This window comes from Papilio polytes, unplaced genomic scaffold (assembly GCF_000836215.1).
Source record: "Papilio polytes unplaced genomic scaffold, Ppol_1.0 DF822845.1, whole genome shotgun sequence".
NCBI classification, from domain to species: Eukaryota; Metazoa; Arthropoda; class Insecta; order Lepidoptera; family Papilionidae; genus Papilio; species Papilio polytes.
In genome coordinates, this window is record NW_013526359.1 from 5,689,517 (window position 1) to 5,705,280 (window position 15,764).

General features: G+C 35.2%; 4 protein-coding genes across 7 annotated transcripts in view; 2 read left to right on the plus strand and 2 right to left on the minus strand.

Annotated features, from left to right (window-relative positions):
• Positions 1-4,513, plus strand: part of LOC106105468 (hemicentin-1-like) — a 28,671-nt gene extending 24,158 nt beyond the window's left edge. For 2 of the 4 annotated variants that reach the window (XM_013285790.1, XM_013285792.1), the window contains 7 exons: positions 341-475; positions 1,245-1,331; positions 1,405-1,504; positions 2,032-2,145; positions 2,892-3,020; positions 3,800-3,925; positions 4,224-4,513. In XM_013285790.1, coding sequence (XP_013141244.1) covers positions 341-475; positions 1,245-1,331; positions 1,405-1,504; positions 2,032-2,145; positions 2,892-3,020; positions 3,800-3,925; positions 4,224-4,330 — 798 coding nt within the window. In that variant the 3' untranslated portion in view covers positions 4,331-4,513. Of the gene's footprint in view, positions 1-340; positions 476-1,244; positions 1,332-1,404; positions 1,508-2,031; positions 2,146-2,891; positions 3,021-3,799; positions 3,926-4,223 lie in introns of all 4 variants that reach the window. The other 2 variants (XR_001225737.1, XM_013285791.1) reach the window with 2 other exon arrangements.
• Positions 4,514-4,576: 63 nt separating this feature from the next.
• On the minus strand, positions 4,577-5,787 carry LOC106105424. The gene is made up of 6 exons (XM_013285718.1): positions 5,720-5,787; positions 5,435-5,646; positions 5,251-5,303; positions 5,077-5,175; positions 4,899-4,999; positions 4,577-4,793 (listed from the first exon to the last, which is right to left on the minus strand). The coding sequence occupies exons 1-6, from the start codon at positions 5,776-5,778 to the stop codon at positions 4,694-4,696; spliced, it is 624 nt and encodes a 207-aa protein (XP_013141172.1). The 5' UTR covers positions 5,779-5,787; the 3' UTR covers positions 4,577-4,693.
• A 273-nt stretch (positions 5,788-6,060) lies between these two features.
• Positions 6,061-13,546, plus strand: LOC106105522. Its single transcript, XM_013285888.1, has 4 exons — positions 6,061-7,654; positions 7,859-8,062; positions 8,334-8,752; positions 10,307-13,546. Exons 1-4 carry the CDS (start codon positions 6,148-6,150, stop codon positions 12,548-12,550), a joined length of 4,374 nt encoding a protein of 1,457 aa, XP_013141342.1. The 5' UTR covers positions 6,061-6,147; the 3' UTR covers positions 12,551-13,546.
• Positions 13,547-13,608: 62 nt separating this feature from the next.
• LOC106105521 (UPF0587 protein GA18326) lies at positions 13,609-15,628 on the minus strand. Its single transcript, XM_013285887.1, has 3 exons — positions 15,288-15,628; positions 14,899-15,018; positions 13,609-13,881 (listed from the first exon to the last, which is right to left on the minus strand). Exons 1-3 carry the CDS (start codon positions 15,535-15,537, stop codon positions 13,766-13,768), a joined length of 486 nt encoding a protein of 161 aa, XP_013141341.1. The 5' UTR covers positions 15,538-15,628; the 3' UTR covers positions 13,609-13,765.
• Between the last annotated feature and the right edge of the window lie 136 nt (positions 15,629-15,764).

The following is a 15,764-nucleotide window of genomic DNA, read 5'->3' on the forward strand; positions in this document are numbered from 1 at the left end:
TGTCTTAATTCTGACCACTGATTGATATAATCAACGTGTTTATATATTTTACGATAAATATGTACCACCACACTAATATACTGACCATATATTTGGTTTATTATATACAGTATGATATTTTGTAACTAAGCACACTGTACATAAAGCCTTGATACTGTAATATGTAACATTCTGTACAACGGCGCATCCAGGGGGAGGGTCATGACCCTGCAGCGATGGTTGGTCATGAGCTTGACAAAATATATTTATATATTTAGTCAATTTCTTGACTTGACCACGACTATGTGACCCTCTCTGGCGCCAAAGATGGATCCGCTCTTAATCCTGTATACTGTTGTAGAAGGAGGAGCAGTCTGCGTGGTCTGCGTGGTCTGCGTGGTCCCGCTGGGGCGCGTGCTCGGCCACGTGCGGCGCGGCCACGCAGGCGCGCGCACGACGCTGCCGGGCGCGCCTCTGCGCAGGGGATAACCTACAAGTATTACATCAACTATTATCTTATTATCTATGACATTCTTGCACAATTTCAAACCTGTTACATTGTAATACAATGCGAAAATACTAAAGTTTTGAATTAAACAGAGGTAACACTGCACGGAACTGATAAGTTCGTGTTAGTTTAATTTTACATTTTAAATCATCATACTTTTAGACAAGTTATTTAATTGATACTGTCGCTTTAAACTCAGACCAACACTTCTCGTTAGGACTCCGGTTGCGCGCCAATCTATCCATACTTCTAGTGACATTGACAGCTGTCAGCTGTCAGCTAGGGACGTGACGTTTATGCCAAATAATCTAGAGTTGTGCCAATTCTACAGCACGGTACTAATTTTGTTCCTAACAATACTAACATTATAAATGCGAAAGTTTAGATTGATGAATGTTTGTAGCCTTAACTGCTGAACGGATCTCGATGAAATTTACGCTATTAACTTTAGTTTTTGTTCATCTTAATTCCACGCGAATGGAGTCGCGAGCGAAAACTAGTTTGTTATAATATTGAATACCAACTGTTACGTTCATGTGCTTGGAGTATTTTATAGCTTATATAGTCGCCCATTATAATAGACCTACAAGGATCTATGGCAGTTGGCAATTTTGTTAATTAACAATATCATAGCCAATAAGGGGCAAACAAATATCTATCCATCTAAACATTTGTATTTATATTTTTATAGTCTTAAGATAAATAAAAAAATAAACGAATTATATAGACATAAATATTTTTTTTTTTATTACGATAGATCAGGAAGTGTCCAAACTTACCAAAATGCAGTCCTCAATCGAGACATGAAAATGAAGTTTATATTAGTCAAGAAAATAATGAAACTGTAAGTCATTTTGAATTAAATAGATATTGTTTAACCTTTATTTCGTCATATTATGCAGTTATGATATTTTCAGAATTTAACTTCATATTTACCGGAAACAACTATAGAGATGCAACCTGATGAACTTGACTATAGAAAATCTCTAGACCCGGAGGAAATTTATATACCAAGTGGTAAGAAATTATCACTTAAAAAGTCACTAGTTATATTATTTGAAATAAAAATGTGTATATATTACAGGTTTTAGTATATTTTACTTTTCAAAGTGGTAAACCAAGCAAACTGTCACTTAGATACTTAGAAATAGCGAAGAGGCCACTGTCCATGAGCTGCCGAAATTGTTTGCCGAAGTTGTTTTGCCAAAACCTTTTCTACCAAGCGTAACCTTTTTTTGCCCGCGACCCCGTACGCGTGAAATTAAAAAATTATAAAAAAGAAATGAAAAAGTATAGCCTATGTTACTCGCAGATAAATTACCTTTCTAACGGTGAAAGAATTTTTAAAATCGGTTAAGTAGTTTTTGAGCCTATTCATTACAATGAAACAAACAAAGTTTTCCTCTTTATATTAGTATAGATAAGTGCAAAAGGAAAGTGTACTATTAAATGTCTTCCGAAACACAGTAATGAGTACTTTTGCAGTGCCTTGTATGTCGTCCATTCGGGAAAAATATATTAAATGATTTATTCCTAATTTTCAGGTAAAAAATCTCAAATGTACTTCGATGTGAACGTGACGGAGAACTTGGACCGCAGCGAGCGCGGACCTTGTAGTGCTGGCTTTAGATATAATGCAACTGATAAAAGTTGCAAAGGTAACTTATATAACCTTTATACTTAAACAATTTGGCAGATTTTCATTAAAAATACTACATATTTATAGTCATTGTCTTTGAATAAAAAATGTAATTTTACTTTTAACCCCCCTTAATCATCCGCCAGCCCCCCCTCCTAGATCACCGACTGGACACCCCCATGACCCTTCTGTCTTAAAGATTCTTGTCGGGTTGTAGCTTGTCATTTATTTCGAAAGTCGTATTCATTGCTTTTTACTTTAGCTGTCGTAAAATACGTAAAACACATGTAGACATAGAAAATGACGTCAAAGTCTCTAATGAGCTTTCATAATTTGGTTTCACTTACCACCTGGTCAGATATTCTTATCGGTATAATAACAGTGGTAGAGCCCGCTTTAACGTCTTCCTACGAATGAGTCGGCTCACCCGGTGTAATACCACGACCACACAGAAGACAGGCGTGAAGTGGGCGCAATTCTGCGTAGTCTGATGAATGTGGTGCGCAAGGCCTAATTTTAGTCCCTTTTCCTTACTTAACAGAAAGGGATGGGAAGGATAATTGCATTCGACAGAGGTGAGGCATAGGAAAGGGAAATAGCCTGTTTATGTGTGTCTCCCCTTCCGTCGACTGAGGGTAGGCAACGCATCTGCAATCGCGGTTGTCTATGGGCAGCGGTCGCTTCGTTATTTCGGCGAATACCGGCCGCTTGCTCGTTTGCCACCTTATAGTATAAAAAAAAACTTGAAAATGTATTTATATATAGATGTGGACGAGTGCGAGATAGACAGCAACCAGTGCCACGCGACGCAGGTGTGCAGCAACACCGCGGGCGGGTACCGCTGCAGCTGCCCCGCGGGCTACGCCGCGCGCGCCGCCGGCCTGCGCTGCATAGGTATACCCTCAATACTTTACACATCGCCATTACCTCTCAATAACTTGGCATAATTATGAAATATAAGTGTTGGCGACGTAATTGCTATGCCTACTCGCTGTTACACGTGCCGCCCTTGAATGCACCTCGCGGCACGTGTAACCTCGGATGACCGCGGCCGCCCTGTCGTCGCGTCCTTTGATGTTTCGTTGGCAGCGCGCGGCGAAGGACGCGGTCTCTTTGATTTAACAACAACTAATAAAATCATGGCACGAGGCAGCAGTTATTGAGGTCGCGGCGAAATATAAATAGACAATATTTAACTTATTTGAGGTCCAGTATTTTGAGAGCAATAAAGGCGTTAGTATCTCCGAGAAGAAGTTTTTATTTTGTCAAACAGTCCACTACAATAAGATTTCAATTGCAACTTAGATTGATATTATTTATCAACCAGTACTAATTACTCGCGTCGCTCCTAAAAAACATTTTGTATTATCTTCAGATTTTTTACTCTGTACAAATTTCATATTTGTAGTCTATAAACGTGCCTTTGTCAATGACATTACATAATCTGTGACATATTCGTTCGGTTAACTTCCCCATCGACTTTATAAAAAGAAGCAAAATTAAAATCTAAGCCTTTGTAAAGGGAGTTTAATTTGAATCTCTTATTTTTTAATGAACATCAATCATTAAAAAATAGTAAGCACTTTTATAATTGAGCATAAAAATAACAATTTATTCAAATCTGACAACTTACCTACTTATGTTTGTCATTCGTCCCTTTCTATCTTATGCAGATGTGAACGAGTGTGAGCAGGAGGTGCACGGGTGCGAGTTCGCGTGCGTGAACGTGGCGGGCGGATACGTGTGCGCCTGCCCGCGACATCTGCGGCTGCATCTCGACAGGCACCATTGTGTGCTGCGTATGTTATATCTTTGTCTCTCTCTCCCGTACGTAGATGTAAACGAGTGCGAGCGAGAGGTGCACGGGTGCGAGTTGCGTTTTGTGTTACATACAAAATATTGTCGTCTCTTTCACGCTTACGTAGCGTTCAACGAGTGCGAGCAGGAGATATAAGAAATCTTTATATAAAGACAGACGAATTATGATGTTGCGTTTACGTATAAATTTATACTAGTTGTTATCTACGATTCCGTTTACCTTTAAACACTTTTTTTATTTGTTTATAACTTTAAAATAATTAGATTTTTCTTTTACAGCTCCACTTTATAAGAAGCCGCTTGCGATTTACGAGAATTCTGTTTCAGACGAATATTCAACAGACGTCGACTTCCCAGATAGATATGCTAAATATACTAGATATTAAACTTATGTAGAAAAATAAATATTTAAATAAAACATTGTTTTAAGATGTATAAATTATTTGTAATTAAGTACATTAGTTATGTAGAGATTTAGGTATATAGATTTGTATTTTTTAATTACAATAGTGGATATTAAAACAAAGCTGTTTAGTTTGAATTATAATTTATCATTAGTACTAGTGAAATCATGTGTTTAATTTTTTAGATGTAAATTATACCTCTAATCCTAGACACCCTAATTCTTTTAATCTATAAATCTTTAACACACTGCATAAATAATCTGCAACTACCATTTTTCTACATTGTACTACTGTGTGACAAATTTTATTTAAAATTCTACCAAAATACGACTTTTGGTAGACCCACTAGGTGACAATTGGCGGGAGACGGTCGTTGCAAAATATTTTCTTTATAGGTCCTCGCTTTGGGTCCAAGATTCTCTCGTCATTTTTACGGGGAATATTCCTGGAAGGAAATACCTATTAAAATTTAACAATTTTTTTCAAACCAGATACAGTGTAACGATTTTTAAGAGCATTTTTACATGCAACCCTTTGAAAAATTACTCACTGCCAATAACTTCCATTCCTTTGCAAACGCATTATATTGTTGTGACATATCATAAGTTCGTTCTGAAGATAAGTCCTCTGATCGTTCACACGTACGAACAACTGAAATCAATTAACGAAATTAAATAACAAGTATTTATATCACAAACTATTAATTCTAAGCGAATTTTTATATTTACCTTAGACTCCGAGTCCAACCGCCATTCCTTACTACGTAATGTACTTATTAAATCCGTTTTGAGTCGTTCAAATCTTTTCACTGTACGCAGAAGTTCAGCCTGCGAAAATATATTTGACTGAATTGATTAAAAGTTACAACAAAATGAAAAAAAAAAAGACTTAGAAATACTTACAGGCGTAAGAATGTCTAAGTTGATGTTGAGGTCGTCGTGTTTTAATTTACAATCTGAAATCAAAAAGGTAATGAATGTTCCCAGAATCAGTACATTGAGTGAAAAATAATCATTATTTTAACTTCCTGAATCATATCTAAATACTAATCATCTCAAATAATATGGGAAATAATCCCAAACACACCTGGTCCACACACTTTAGCATTCTTAATTCTTTCTTTCAAAATAGGCAATTGGTCTTTCAGCGTTTCTATAGCATCTAGCAGTTGCTTATGTCTTGCACTCTCCTTCTGCAAGTCATCATCTTTATCCCAAGGATAATCAGATTTTCGTAATTCCTCTTGCATAGAAACGATTTGTTTCTCAATTTCTGTATTCTGCCATGCTGCAGCTTCTCTGTTTAAAAAATTGTAAAGTTAAAGTTTGGTCTATATTTTGAATGTATGGAAAATCTTCTAAATTTAAGTACCTGCATGTTTTTTCATGTTCCAGTTCATTTCTAAGGACATCAATTTCGTTTTCATTCATTTTAATGCAAAACTCTTTACCCTTTTCCGTTCTTTCCGAAATTGATTAAACAATCGTTAGCAACCATCCTATCAGTTGGTGTTCTGTTATAGTTTATTTGAATAGTAGTATTTTAAAAACAAAACATTTTATTTCGTTAAAATGATTTTTCTATTTGCTTTCCTTTTTATCATTTTTATAAGCAGACATACCAAAATTTTACATCTGTGCATTTAATCTTTGGTCGAATATAATCTGCATTTTCAAAAGCCGGTAGCTGTCAAACCAATTCAAATTTTTGAAATTGTTTAAAATTTGGAACCGATACTTGTGATATTTTTATTTATCATTGTTTATTGTTAAAGTTTTTAAAGAAAATACTCAAGAACTATGAGTTCGATAAGTTCTGTTTTACACGAAGCTGATAAAACGATAAAGGAGAATGTAAAAAAACAACGTGAAGAAATATTACTAATATTAAAAGAATTAATAGAAAGAGTACAATTATTTTCATGGGCTCTACAGCAAAACTTTATAGACACATTTTGTAATTTTACGCCTACCAAAAGCTTAGAAGAACTGAACTATGAAAATCGCAAATCTAACATATTAGCCGATTATAACAAAATATTAGAAAACGTAAAGGTAGTGAATGAAAAGTCTGAAACATTGAATGAAGAATTTTGTGGTTGTTGTAAAAAATTAGAAAATGCTATGAAAGTTTTAAATAACTTATGTGTTGTTGTGGAAGGGAAACAAATTCTGAATAAGGCAAGTCATGAATTCGGTAGATATAATTACATTGACGCCATGGTAAGTGTTAACAATTTGCGCAAACAACTGGCATCACTTAAATTTGAAGGAAACGCATGTAAAGCACTATCGAAACTCAACGATCAGGCTGAAAACCAATTAGCTATGTACACTGCACAACTCAGCATAGAATGGGAGGACATCTTTAGCTGGGAAGAGAAAAAAAGCATTTATCATCTTACATACTCTCTATCAATACAGCAGAGTGATCCAGTTTTAATACAAAATGTTTTAAAATCTCTCTATGTTACGGAAAGGTTAAATGCAGAACTCGGTTTATTTTCACATTTCTTTATTGATAAATTATTACATAATGTGATAAGACACAACTGTAACATTTATACTGAAGATTATTTAGGAGCTTTAGTATTTAATATCAAGATAGATTTAAATGATCCCAACAAACCAAACTTTCAAACTATATTCAATAACTTAACTGCAGTTTTTGAATTTCTACAATCAACTTTAGGACAGTTTGAGGATGGTAAAAACTTCATACAAGTATTTGCCGAGTCAATTAAACAAAAGTTTTGCAACAAGATAATAAAAGACTGCATCAGAAATAACTTACCTTCATGTGATAGTAGTTATGAGAATTATAAGAATATTGTTTTAGAGTTGGAGTCGTTTAATAAATTTTTAGTAGATTTAAAATTTGTTGAAGCAGATGAATCACCACTTAACAAATACATAGAGAACTCAGAATGTGTTTTGTATCGTAAGAAATGTGATAAATTGCTATCTGATGTAAGAAATATGCTTGATGAAAGCTTGTCTTTTGGAACAATCACCGCAGGGAATGTAGCCGATATTCCAAATGATTCAGTTTTGGATTCTAGTAACTGTCCCAGTAAAGATGGCTTGTGGGAACTGAATAATCCTATTTTCCTATCTAAATGTAAGATCTCAAAAAATGTGGAGAAAATAATGGCAATGATAATAGAACATTTGGAAGAAAGTACAAAGCTTCCGGAAGAGTACAGCAGGCAGCTTGTTATGTACATAAGAGATATTGCTGTTATGTACCAATGCTTGGTACCTAAAAAGTTTAAAGTCAACTTGGAATTTTGTCCTTTGGATATTGGTAAGTCATTTTTTAATTATTATTTTTAAAATCACATATAAGTTATTTAACTGTTTTAGTGTTGCTAATTTTGTTTAAACTATTAATCCAGTTTTCTTTAAAATGCCTTACAACATTTTCTATGAAAAATAAATAGTAATTTGTATTGTGTAAATATACTATTAGAATATATATTTTAGAGTAATAAATGGTACATTTTTTCAGCATTATTCTTCAACAACTGTTTCTATTTGGCACATAGCCTGATCGGACCACCCTGGAAGAATATTCTGCCTACATGTCTAGCTGATCTACTGACTACAGTACTCTTAGAATGTATTCAAGACCTCAGAGTTGTTGGTTTGGAAAAAATCTCAATATACTTACAGACTCAAAGAAATACTATTGTTAAGAGCATTGAAGAAACTGGTAGGTACATTAATTGTGGTTGAAGCTTTGAACACCATACTTACCAAATGAATTTATAATAAGGTTTATTCAGTAATTTTGATTTTAGTAATATTTTTAGTTTCTTTTACCTTCAATACTTTGTATATAACATCTATTGTAACACCCTCTTACCCAATATCAGGACACATATATAACTAGATGTCCAATCAATAACAAATGTATTATTTTTTGTGTCACTTTATAATTATGTTTATTTTATCAATAAAATCAACCTTAATATTTTTTTTAGAACTACCCTGGACACATGAGTCATACCAAACATTTGATGCAGCAATAAAAAGTTCATTAAACCTTATGAAGGATCTTAAAAGCAGCTGGTACAATGTTCTTCCCATTAGAATGTACGAGCTGTCTATCTGTACTTTAGCCCAAGCTCTGTGTCAAGCAATGTTGGACCGATTATTTGCAGATAGTAAGCCAATAACTGAAGAGTTAGTTTACATGTTGGCCGTTAGATTTGAAGATACTATGGCTGAAATTATTTCATTATTTGAAGAGGAGGTAGAATTGGATAATAAAATTAATATATGGGTGAAGTTCAGTAAAATGCCGCAGCTTTTAAAAGCTCAGTTGCTTGAAATAACGGATCTGTGGCATACAGATAAGCTATTACTGCAATACTACGCGTGTGAAGAGATTAGGCAGATTGTCAAGTTGCGATTCCCCGATGATAAATATAGACTAAAAATATTGAAAGAGATTCAATGAGAAATAAAACGTTTTTATATTATTTCTATAGCTTTATTTCTTCGTTCCCTCTCCACCCTTTAGACAAACAACACTTCTTCAATCTACAATTAAAACCTTTGCATTAGAAAATGTATTTAAAACGATCTTGATCGGTTTTAAGATTTATAAATACAAAGATTTACCGCACGTTTTATCAGCTTTTTTCTGCTTATTCTAAAGGTATCCTATCCTAAGTATATTCACATTCGATTATTATTATTACATCGATTTCAGAGATGAGTTACGATTAACCTAAGCAGAAAAACTATAATACGATTACACTTTCATAATTATTCAAATATTTGATATTGCGTAATAATTGATTTAATGTGTATCGTGCAATTGAATAACCAAATAATTTTGTTCGATTTGCGTGCAAAATTAACAGGGTTGTGTAATTAACAATTTGTGTTTAAGGAGTTTGTGCGGAACAACGGAAGTAGGAAGGTTCGGTAACAAGGTAACTTCTAATATTACATTTAATGGATTCTTCGAAAACGCAATAGTATGCTCGTAATGTAGATACGCATAACTCGATCATATGCACAAAATAATGAATTTTAAAAGTGGGTACAAAATTATGAGAATTCCCTGAACTATGTTTAAATTACCCTTTTAACTGTTAAATTGTAAATGTGGACTATTGCATCTGCAAAAACAATAATTACACAAATTCTCTACTTTTGAGTATCGAAGAGATATGCTTTATCGAATCCTCGTATTCTTCTAGCGAACCTTAGTTACTCCATAAAGATTGGTCGGATTACGGATCACTGACCAACTGCAACAAGTGTCCAACCACTCTCTCATACTCTCATCACAAGCGTCCGGTCAAGTTAGCTTTTGTTCACCTACGAATGAAATTTGCTAGTTGAAAGCTCAAAAAAATCGATATATATTTTTAAGTGTTTATTATATTAATGTTTTATATAATAGTTTGTTTACTAACAATAATCCAAGTTTATTCAGTGAAAGTGGACGTTCCCGCCCAACCGTATGCTATTTAAGTGAGTGACGCTTCCTTGGACGCAGCAATTCGTACATGTTCGCTAGAAGCCGCCGCTCCACACTATGCAACAATTATCGGTAGGTACAACACTACGAATCTAAAAAATGCGCGCGAAACCAAATGTCAAACTGCCAGTGAGATGTTAAGTGAAAGTGATTTTTGTGCGAAAAAACATTTACGGTGATAGTGATTATTTGTGACAGTGTTTATTTCAATTATAAGGATATTTTACTTGTAAAAGGTATCAGATATCCTTAGAAGGAGAGTTGGTTTAATCAATTTATTCCTTTTAATTGTGTTTACAAAAAAATTACATTATCTCTGTTCCGATATCCAATGTGAACTATCTTATTATTTTTTATTATTTTTAATAAAACTGTAACCAGAAATAATTCGATTAATACCATCAGCAGTGCCGCCTGAAATCCGCTTTTAATGTACAACGTATATTTATTTTCTTGCAGACGGCATTCCTGATCATTGCGTTAGCGATCGTCGTCAACGATGGTGGCGCGACGGTACAGAACAAAAGCGGAAAAGACCAGCTAGCCGAGGAGGCGAAGAATAAACTTGTGACTATTATAAACGGCCCAACGTACGTAAACCTAACCTCAACACCCAAGCCACAGCCGTCGCGACTCGCTATAACTAACTACACTTATAAGCCTGAACTGAGACCACCAAGCAAACCGCCAATTAGACCCTCTCACAACGCTAAGAAAAAGCTATTAGAAATACCACAACAGTACTACGGCCAAATACCAAGACTACCTACAGAAAACTCATACCCAATATCACCACATAAATTACACTCATACCAAAAATCATTGATCAGGTTTCCTCGAGTCATACCATTACCTGGACATCATTATTATAAGACTCAAACACCGAAACCACCACTCGTATTCGCCGCGTCGACTGGCAAGTCGTACGTAGCGAAAAGCCCAAAATTTAGTTTACCCGTTCAGACTATTAACGGCATAAGATCAGACTGGGTCAGACCACCAATATTTAATTACACCACCCTAACGACCACAACAACCCCGACGACTACGACTAGAGTGTTGAGGACAAAGAGAATATGGCCTAAGAGAATTCTAGAGAAGATGAACGCGACTGCTAGCAACACGACGGAGTCTTCAAACATGACTGAAACGAAAAGTAGTACCAACTCAACAGACCACGCACCATCTGAGAGCACACATATACGATTTAAGTTTCTCAAAACAATTAATAATATAAGTCAATCCTCAACTACAACTACAACTACTACAGCTCAGCCTACCGCCAGAGGCTACCGCCGATTTACGAGGGTTCCCAAAAAAAAAGTAAAAAGTAACTTCGACGAAATTAACGACTGGATACCAATAATACCAACGCACTATCCTATATTCAAACAAAAGGCTCAAACGCCGATAAGCAGACGATCAGACGTTTTTTATCCACAACCAAAATTAACGTACACACCGAGAAAACAGACGCTACTCTTTCCTTCGTACGGACTGGTGCCGGCCAATAATGCCGCAAAAACATTAACACCGGCGCTGGAGAGGAAAAAAATGGTTTTCTTCAAGAGAAAACAACTGAATCCCTATCTGTATTCTGCTTACAGCTCACGGGGGCTGCACTCGCCCACGCCGTTTATAGTCGCCGGCCTGCAAACACACCAAGCCCCCTCTCCGCCTCCAAAAGTTTTCACCAAAATAAAGCACCATCACCATCATCATCACCACAGATACGTCAAAACTGTGAAAAAACCCATTCGAGTCCCGTACAAGGTGGAAGTGCCTAAACCCTATCCGGTCGAAAAGAAAGTGCCCGTTCCGGTCACGGTTGAAAAGGTGAAAATAGTGGACAGACCCTATCCGGTCAAGGTCGAAAAGAAAGTTCCATATCCGGTGGAGGTTAAAGTTCCACATCCTGTACCGGTCAAAGTTGTGGAGAAGGAATATATTCCAAAACCGTACCCGATCATTCATCACGTGCCAATAGTAAAGGAAGTCAAAGTCCCACATCCGGTTCCATACCCGGTAGAGAAGAAAGTGCCTTATCCGGTTCACGTTCGGGTGCCCGTGGATAGACCCGTACCATTTCCGGTCGAAAAGAAAGTGCCTTACCCCGTCCCCGTAAAAGTGTTTGTACCCAAACCGTATCCGGTTGAAAAGAAAGTACCGTATCCTGTTGAAGTAAGAGTGAAAGAACCGGTGGAAGTAATAAAACACGTAGCCGTCAGAGTGCCTGTGCCACAGCCGTATCCTGTTGAAGTTCCACGTCCAGTACAAGTGACAGTTGAGAAAAGAGTGCCCTACCCGGTGGAGGTTGAGAAAAAAGTTCCAGTAGAAGTTTACATCCCTCAGAGAGTGGAAGTTGAGAAACGTGTGCCGGTGTATGTGCCGAGACCTTATCCGGTTGAAAAAAAGGTTCCGTATCCGGTTAAAGTTCCTTATCCGGTAAAAGTACCAGTTAAAGTTCCGGTTAAGGTGCCAGTTGAGGTTCCGATTTTCATTCATCATCCTTTGGTTTACAGCAATGATCGTTCCTTCGTTAGTAAAGGAGGTGATAACTTTGTCAGGGAAGCGGCCACTTCTGAAGAGACTTCAACGGATACTCCAGAGCATACGGTTACAGTTCACGGGAATACTGGTTTCACAGGGTTCAAAACCGTGACAGAAGATGGCGTTACCTCAACTTCAACGGAAACTCCGTGACGCTAGAGAATTTATTTATATTGAAATCAAGACTCATTAGTTTACAATATAGGTTTATTTTAGTATCTAATAGAAACAATAAAGCGTTGCGCTTGTTATTTGTTGGAACGCTGTGTGTATGAGTAAATGAGTGATGCTGTGATACTATTTTTTGTCTTTTTAAGAATTTTGGAGATCTATTTGCTTCATACCGGTTTTTCCTACTAACATGAAACAAGTTTCTACCAACACAATCTCGTTAAGTAGTACTATTTGTTCCTATTACAATAAAAACAACGTATAGGTAACTTCACGCATGTATCTTAAAAAACATATTGCATATAACTTTTTCTTTCGATAGCATTGCGAGTTTCGTTGTATTGTAGACGCATGTTGCGTTTTCGCGAACCAAGTGGACCGAAACAGTATACTTTCGTTCAACACTTCCTATTCCTCATTCAATAGTTTTGACGCTTCAGTGATTAGATCGAAATGATAATCATTATATGTAAATGCGTAAGGGCAGGAATACACGTCAGTCAAATGTAGCTTGAATGCCAGTTTACGGGAATTTATGTCAGTATCCTTTGTAAAACTCCTCATCTCCTTCCTTAACTATCACAAAGTCCAATATCGTGCTATCCACTGGCATACCAGTTAGCATATGCCTGTATCTGGCATATACATTTGCACATGTACAACTTGCATGGAAGTTTTTAGCTAGAGATGAGTTGCCGAACTTTAAATGAGAACACTTTACTTGTAATCTCAGGTGTGTTTTGCTTGCTTATTGTGCTGAGTGACTGAACAAAATACAGAAAATTTATATTAAACAACCAACTAATGGACCAACCTACTAGTGGAAATTCACAGGTCATGGATAACTATAAAAACTAATAATTTACTTCAAAACTGTAGATAACTTAAACAAGTGTTAAACAAAGTTACAAAAGGTCACAATTACACTCTTTATAGATTTTTTAAACAAATTAATCCTTAACAAGATAATGAAAACAAAACCATAAAAACTGATTAAAGGCTCTATTTTGAAAAGGTTCATATAAATTAAAATTTAAACATAAATAAAAATGAATTTATTATAAATTATGATTTTTAACAAGTACATAGTGTAGATAAATTTCAACAGTGTTACCAGTAGGTAGTAATTTGAAATAATATATTAGATATATAGGCTTACCATAAATATATACATTCATAACTAAAATGTTATAATAATTATTTAACTTTAACAAACTGCCACTCCAACTCGTAAATGCCAACAGAGTTTTGATTCTTTTCATCATATTCAACCCATTCCTTCTCAGAGAGGTCTACATCTTCAAATTTCTTTCCTGTGTAATAATAAAAACATCATTATAATGCAATTAGGAGGGATTGGGAAAGACCTACATCCAGCAGTGGGTTGAGGAACATTATAAAAATAGTGTTGTTCCTTCTTTGGATGTCTGATACCAACTAGAAAATACTTAAATGTATTAAGCTTATTCATAGCAGTGAGGATTTAACTTCCAATAGTATTCAATAACATAAAGCTAGGAACTGATGTTACAAAGTGTATTGTAACATGTTACATTGTGTACACTCACTATGTACTGATTAAAGGAATACTTGCAGTGCAATATAATAATAATAATAATATAAGCCTTTATTCAGACAATAAATAACAGTTCTAATATAATGTATTATTAATTATAAACAATTATTGTCTGTGTGCCATTTTGACAAAGGCCTCCTCCATGTTGGACCACAGTTTTCTATTTTTCGCCGTTCTGGACCAGGCGCTGCCCGCTGCTGCTTTGATCTCATCGACCCATCGAGTATATGGCCTGCCTCTTTTTCTCTTCTTGTGCTTTGTGTACCAGTTCATTAACAATTTCGACCATTTTTCCTCGCCCCTGATTGTGTGACCCGCCCATTTCCATTTTAATTTTTTAGCCACGATGGTTGCGTCTTTGGTTCTGGTATATAGTTGGTTCTGGTATATAGTCTGGTATATAGTTGGTCTGGTATATTGCAGTGCAATATAGTTGGTTAAATAAAAAATGGCAGTATTCAAAATTTACATTTTTACAAGACAAGCATTTAAAGTTAAAATTTTATAAACTTCATTTTTCTATTTAATTGATGATATAAATATTACTCTTTGTAACATTTGTCAGTACCCAGCTTAACACATTGTGCAATTCACATCCGATTTAAATAAAAAAAAAATATTTACAAAAGAAAAGCATAAAAGTAAGTTAAATATCATACATAGAATGAGACAAGGACAGGAGTATGATAAGAATCACATACCACTAATCTTTAAATTTAATAAGACAAGATTAAAAGTATAATTTAGCAATTACCATCATCTTCTGCTTCTGCAATCCATCCAGACTTTGGCTCAAAGTCAACCGGCTCCACACCTCTGCAGTCAAATATTACTATTGTTTTGAATTTACCCAAATCATTGCTTGTGAAAATTCCTGGAAACAAATGCTATGTACTATAACAGAGATTTTAATATGAAGCAAGAAAATGACCAGAACATCTTATTGAATACTTTTTGAAATCATTGGCTACAAAATTCTTTTTAATTTTTCTATGCTTGATTAAATAGTTTAACTGAACTGGGAAAATACTTATTTAAATTTATACAATTTATCTTAGAACTTTCATACAGGCAAATAAAATTACTAAATAGATAGTTACAAAATTCTCACAGTTTATAGGTTATTGCATTGTAAAACTGTACCATTGCTTCCTTCAATAACGTCTATGCTGTTTTCCCTGGAACATAACTTGCATTTAATTAACAGGTTTGTTTCAGATCTGTTATGTTTCTGTGGAACTTTCTCGGCTTCTGTAAGATCGTGAAACTTTTCCGACACTTCGCCGCAACTTCCACATTTTAATTTCAAAAACCACTGATAGTACGGGTGGTTCGTATATAATTTTTCAACACATTCTAATGTCGCTTTAATTTGAAGTGCTATTTTCACCATGGTTGAAGGTAACTAAGTTTTATGAACACTTTCTGTATTCGTCGAAAAAACAACAATAATATGGGAGTCGTAAATGAAAATGTCAAAGTCAACATGAAGTTTCAAGTTTTTTGCAACGCAAAATTCGACCAAAAACCTTACGATTTATTTTTGAAATGCTTTATTTTGAAATATGTAGAGGTTCGTCGATTTTTATTGTTAATTTTATGGTTTCCCTTGTAACTTTA

Excerpts from the sequence above, each read along its gene's own strand:
- LOC106105522 (XM_013285888.1), top strand. The coding sequence starts at position 6,148 with ATGAGTTCGATAAGTTCTGTTTTACACGAAGCTGATAAAACGATAAAG. Across the intron at positions 8,063-8,333 it reads TAAGAGCATTGAAGAAACTG|AACTACCCTGGACACATGAG; the intron begins GTAGGTACATTA and ends TATTTTTTTTAG. Across the intron at positions 8,753-10,306 it reads GTGAAGAGATTAGGCAGATT|ACGGCATTCCTGATCATTGC; the intron begins GTCAAGTTGCGA and ends ATTTTCTTGCAG.
- LOC106105521 (XM_013285887.1), bottom strand. The coding sequence starts at position 15,537 with ATGGTGAAAATAGCACTTCAAATTAAAGCGACATTAGAATGTGTTGAA. Across the intron at positions 15,019-15,287 it reads CGTTATTGAAGGAAGCAATG|GAATTTTCACAAGCAATGAT; the intron begins GTACAGTTTTAC and ends ATTTGTTTCCAG. Across the intron at positions 13,882-14,898 it reads TGCAGAAGCAGAAGATGATG|GAAAGAAATTTGAAGATGTA; the intron begins GTAATTGCTAAA and ends ATTATTACACAG.
- LOC106105424 (XM_013285718.1), bottom strand. The coding sequence starts at position 5,778 with ATGAATGAAAACGAAATTGATGTCCTTAGAAATGAACTGGAACATGAA. Across the intron at positions 5,304-5,434 it reads TGCTAAAGTGTGTGGACCAG|ATTGTAAATTAAAACACGAC; the intron begins GTGTGTTTGGGA and ends TTTTGATTTCAG. Across the intron at positions 5,000-5,076 it reads GGTTGGACTCGGAGTCTAAG|TTGTTCGTACGTGTGAACGA; the intron begins GTAAATATAAAA and ends AATTGATTTCAG.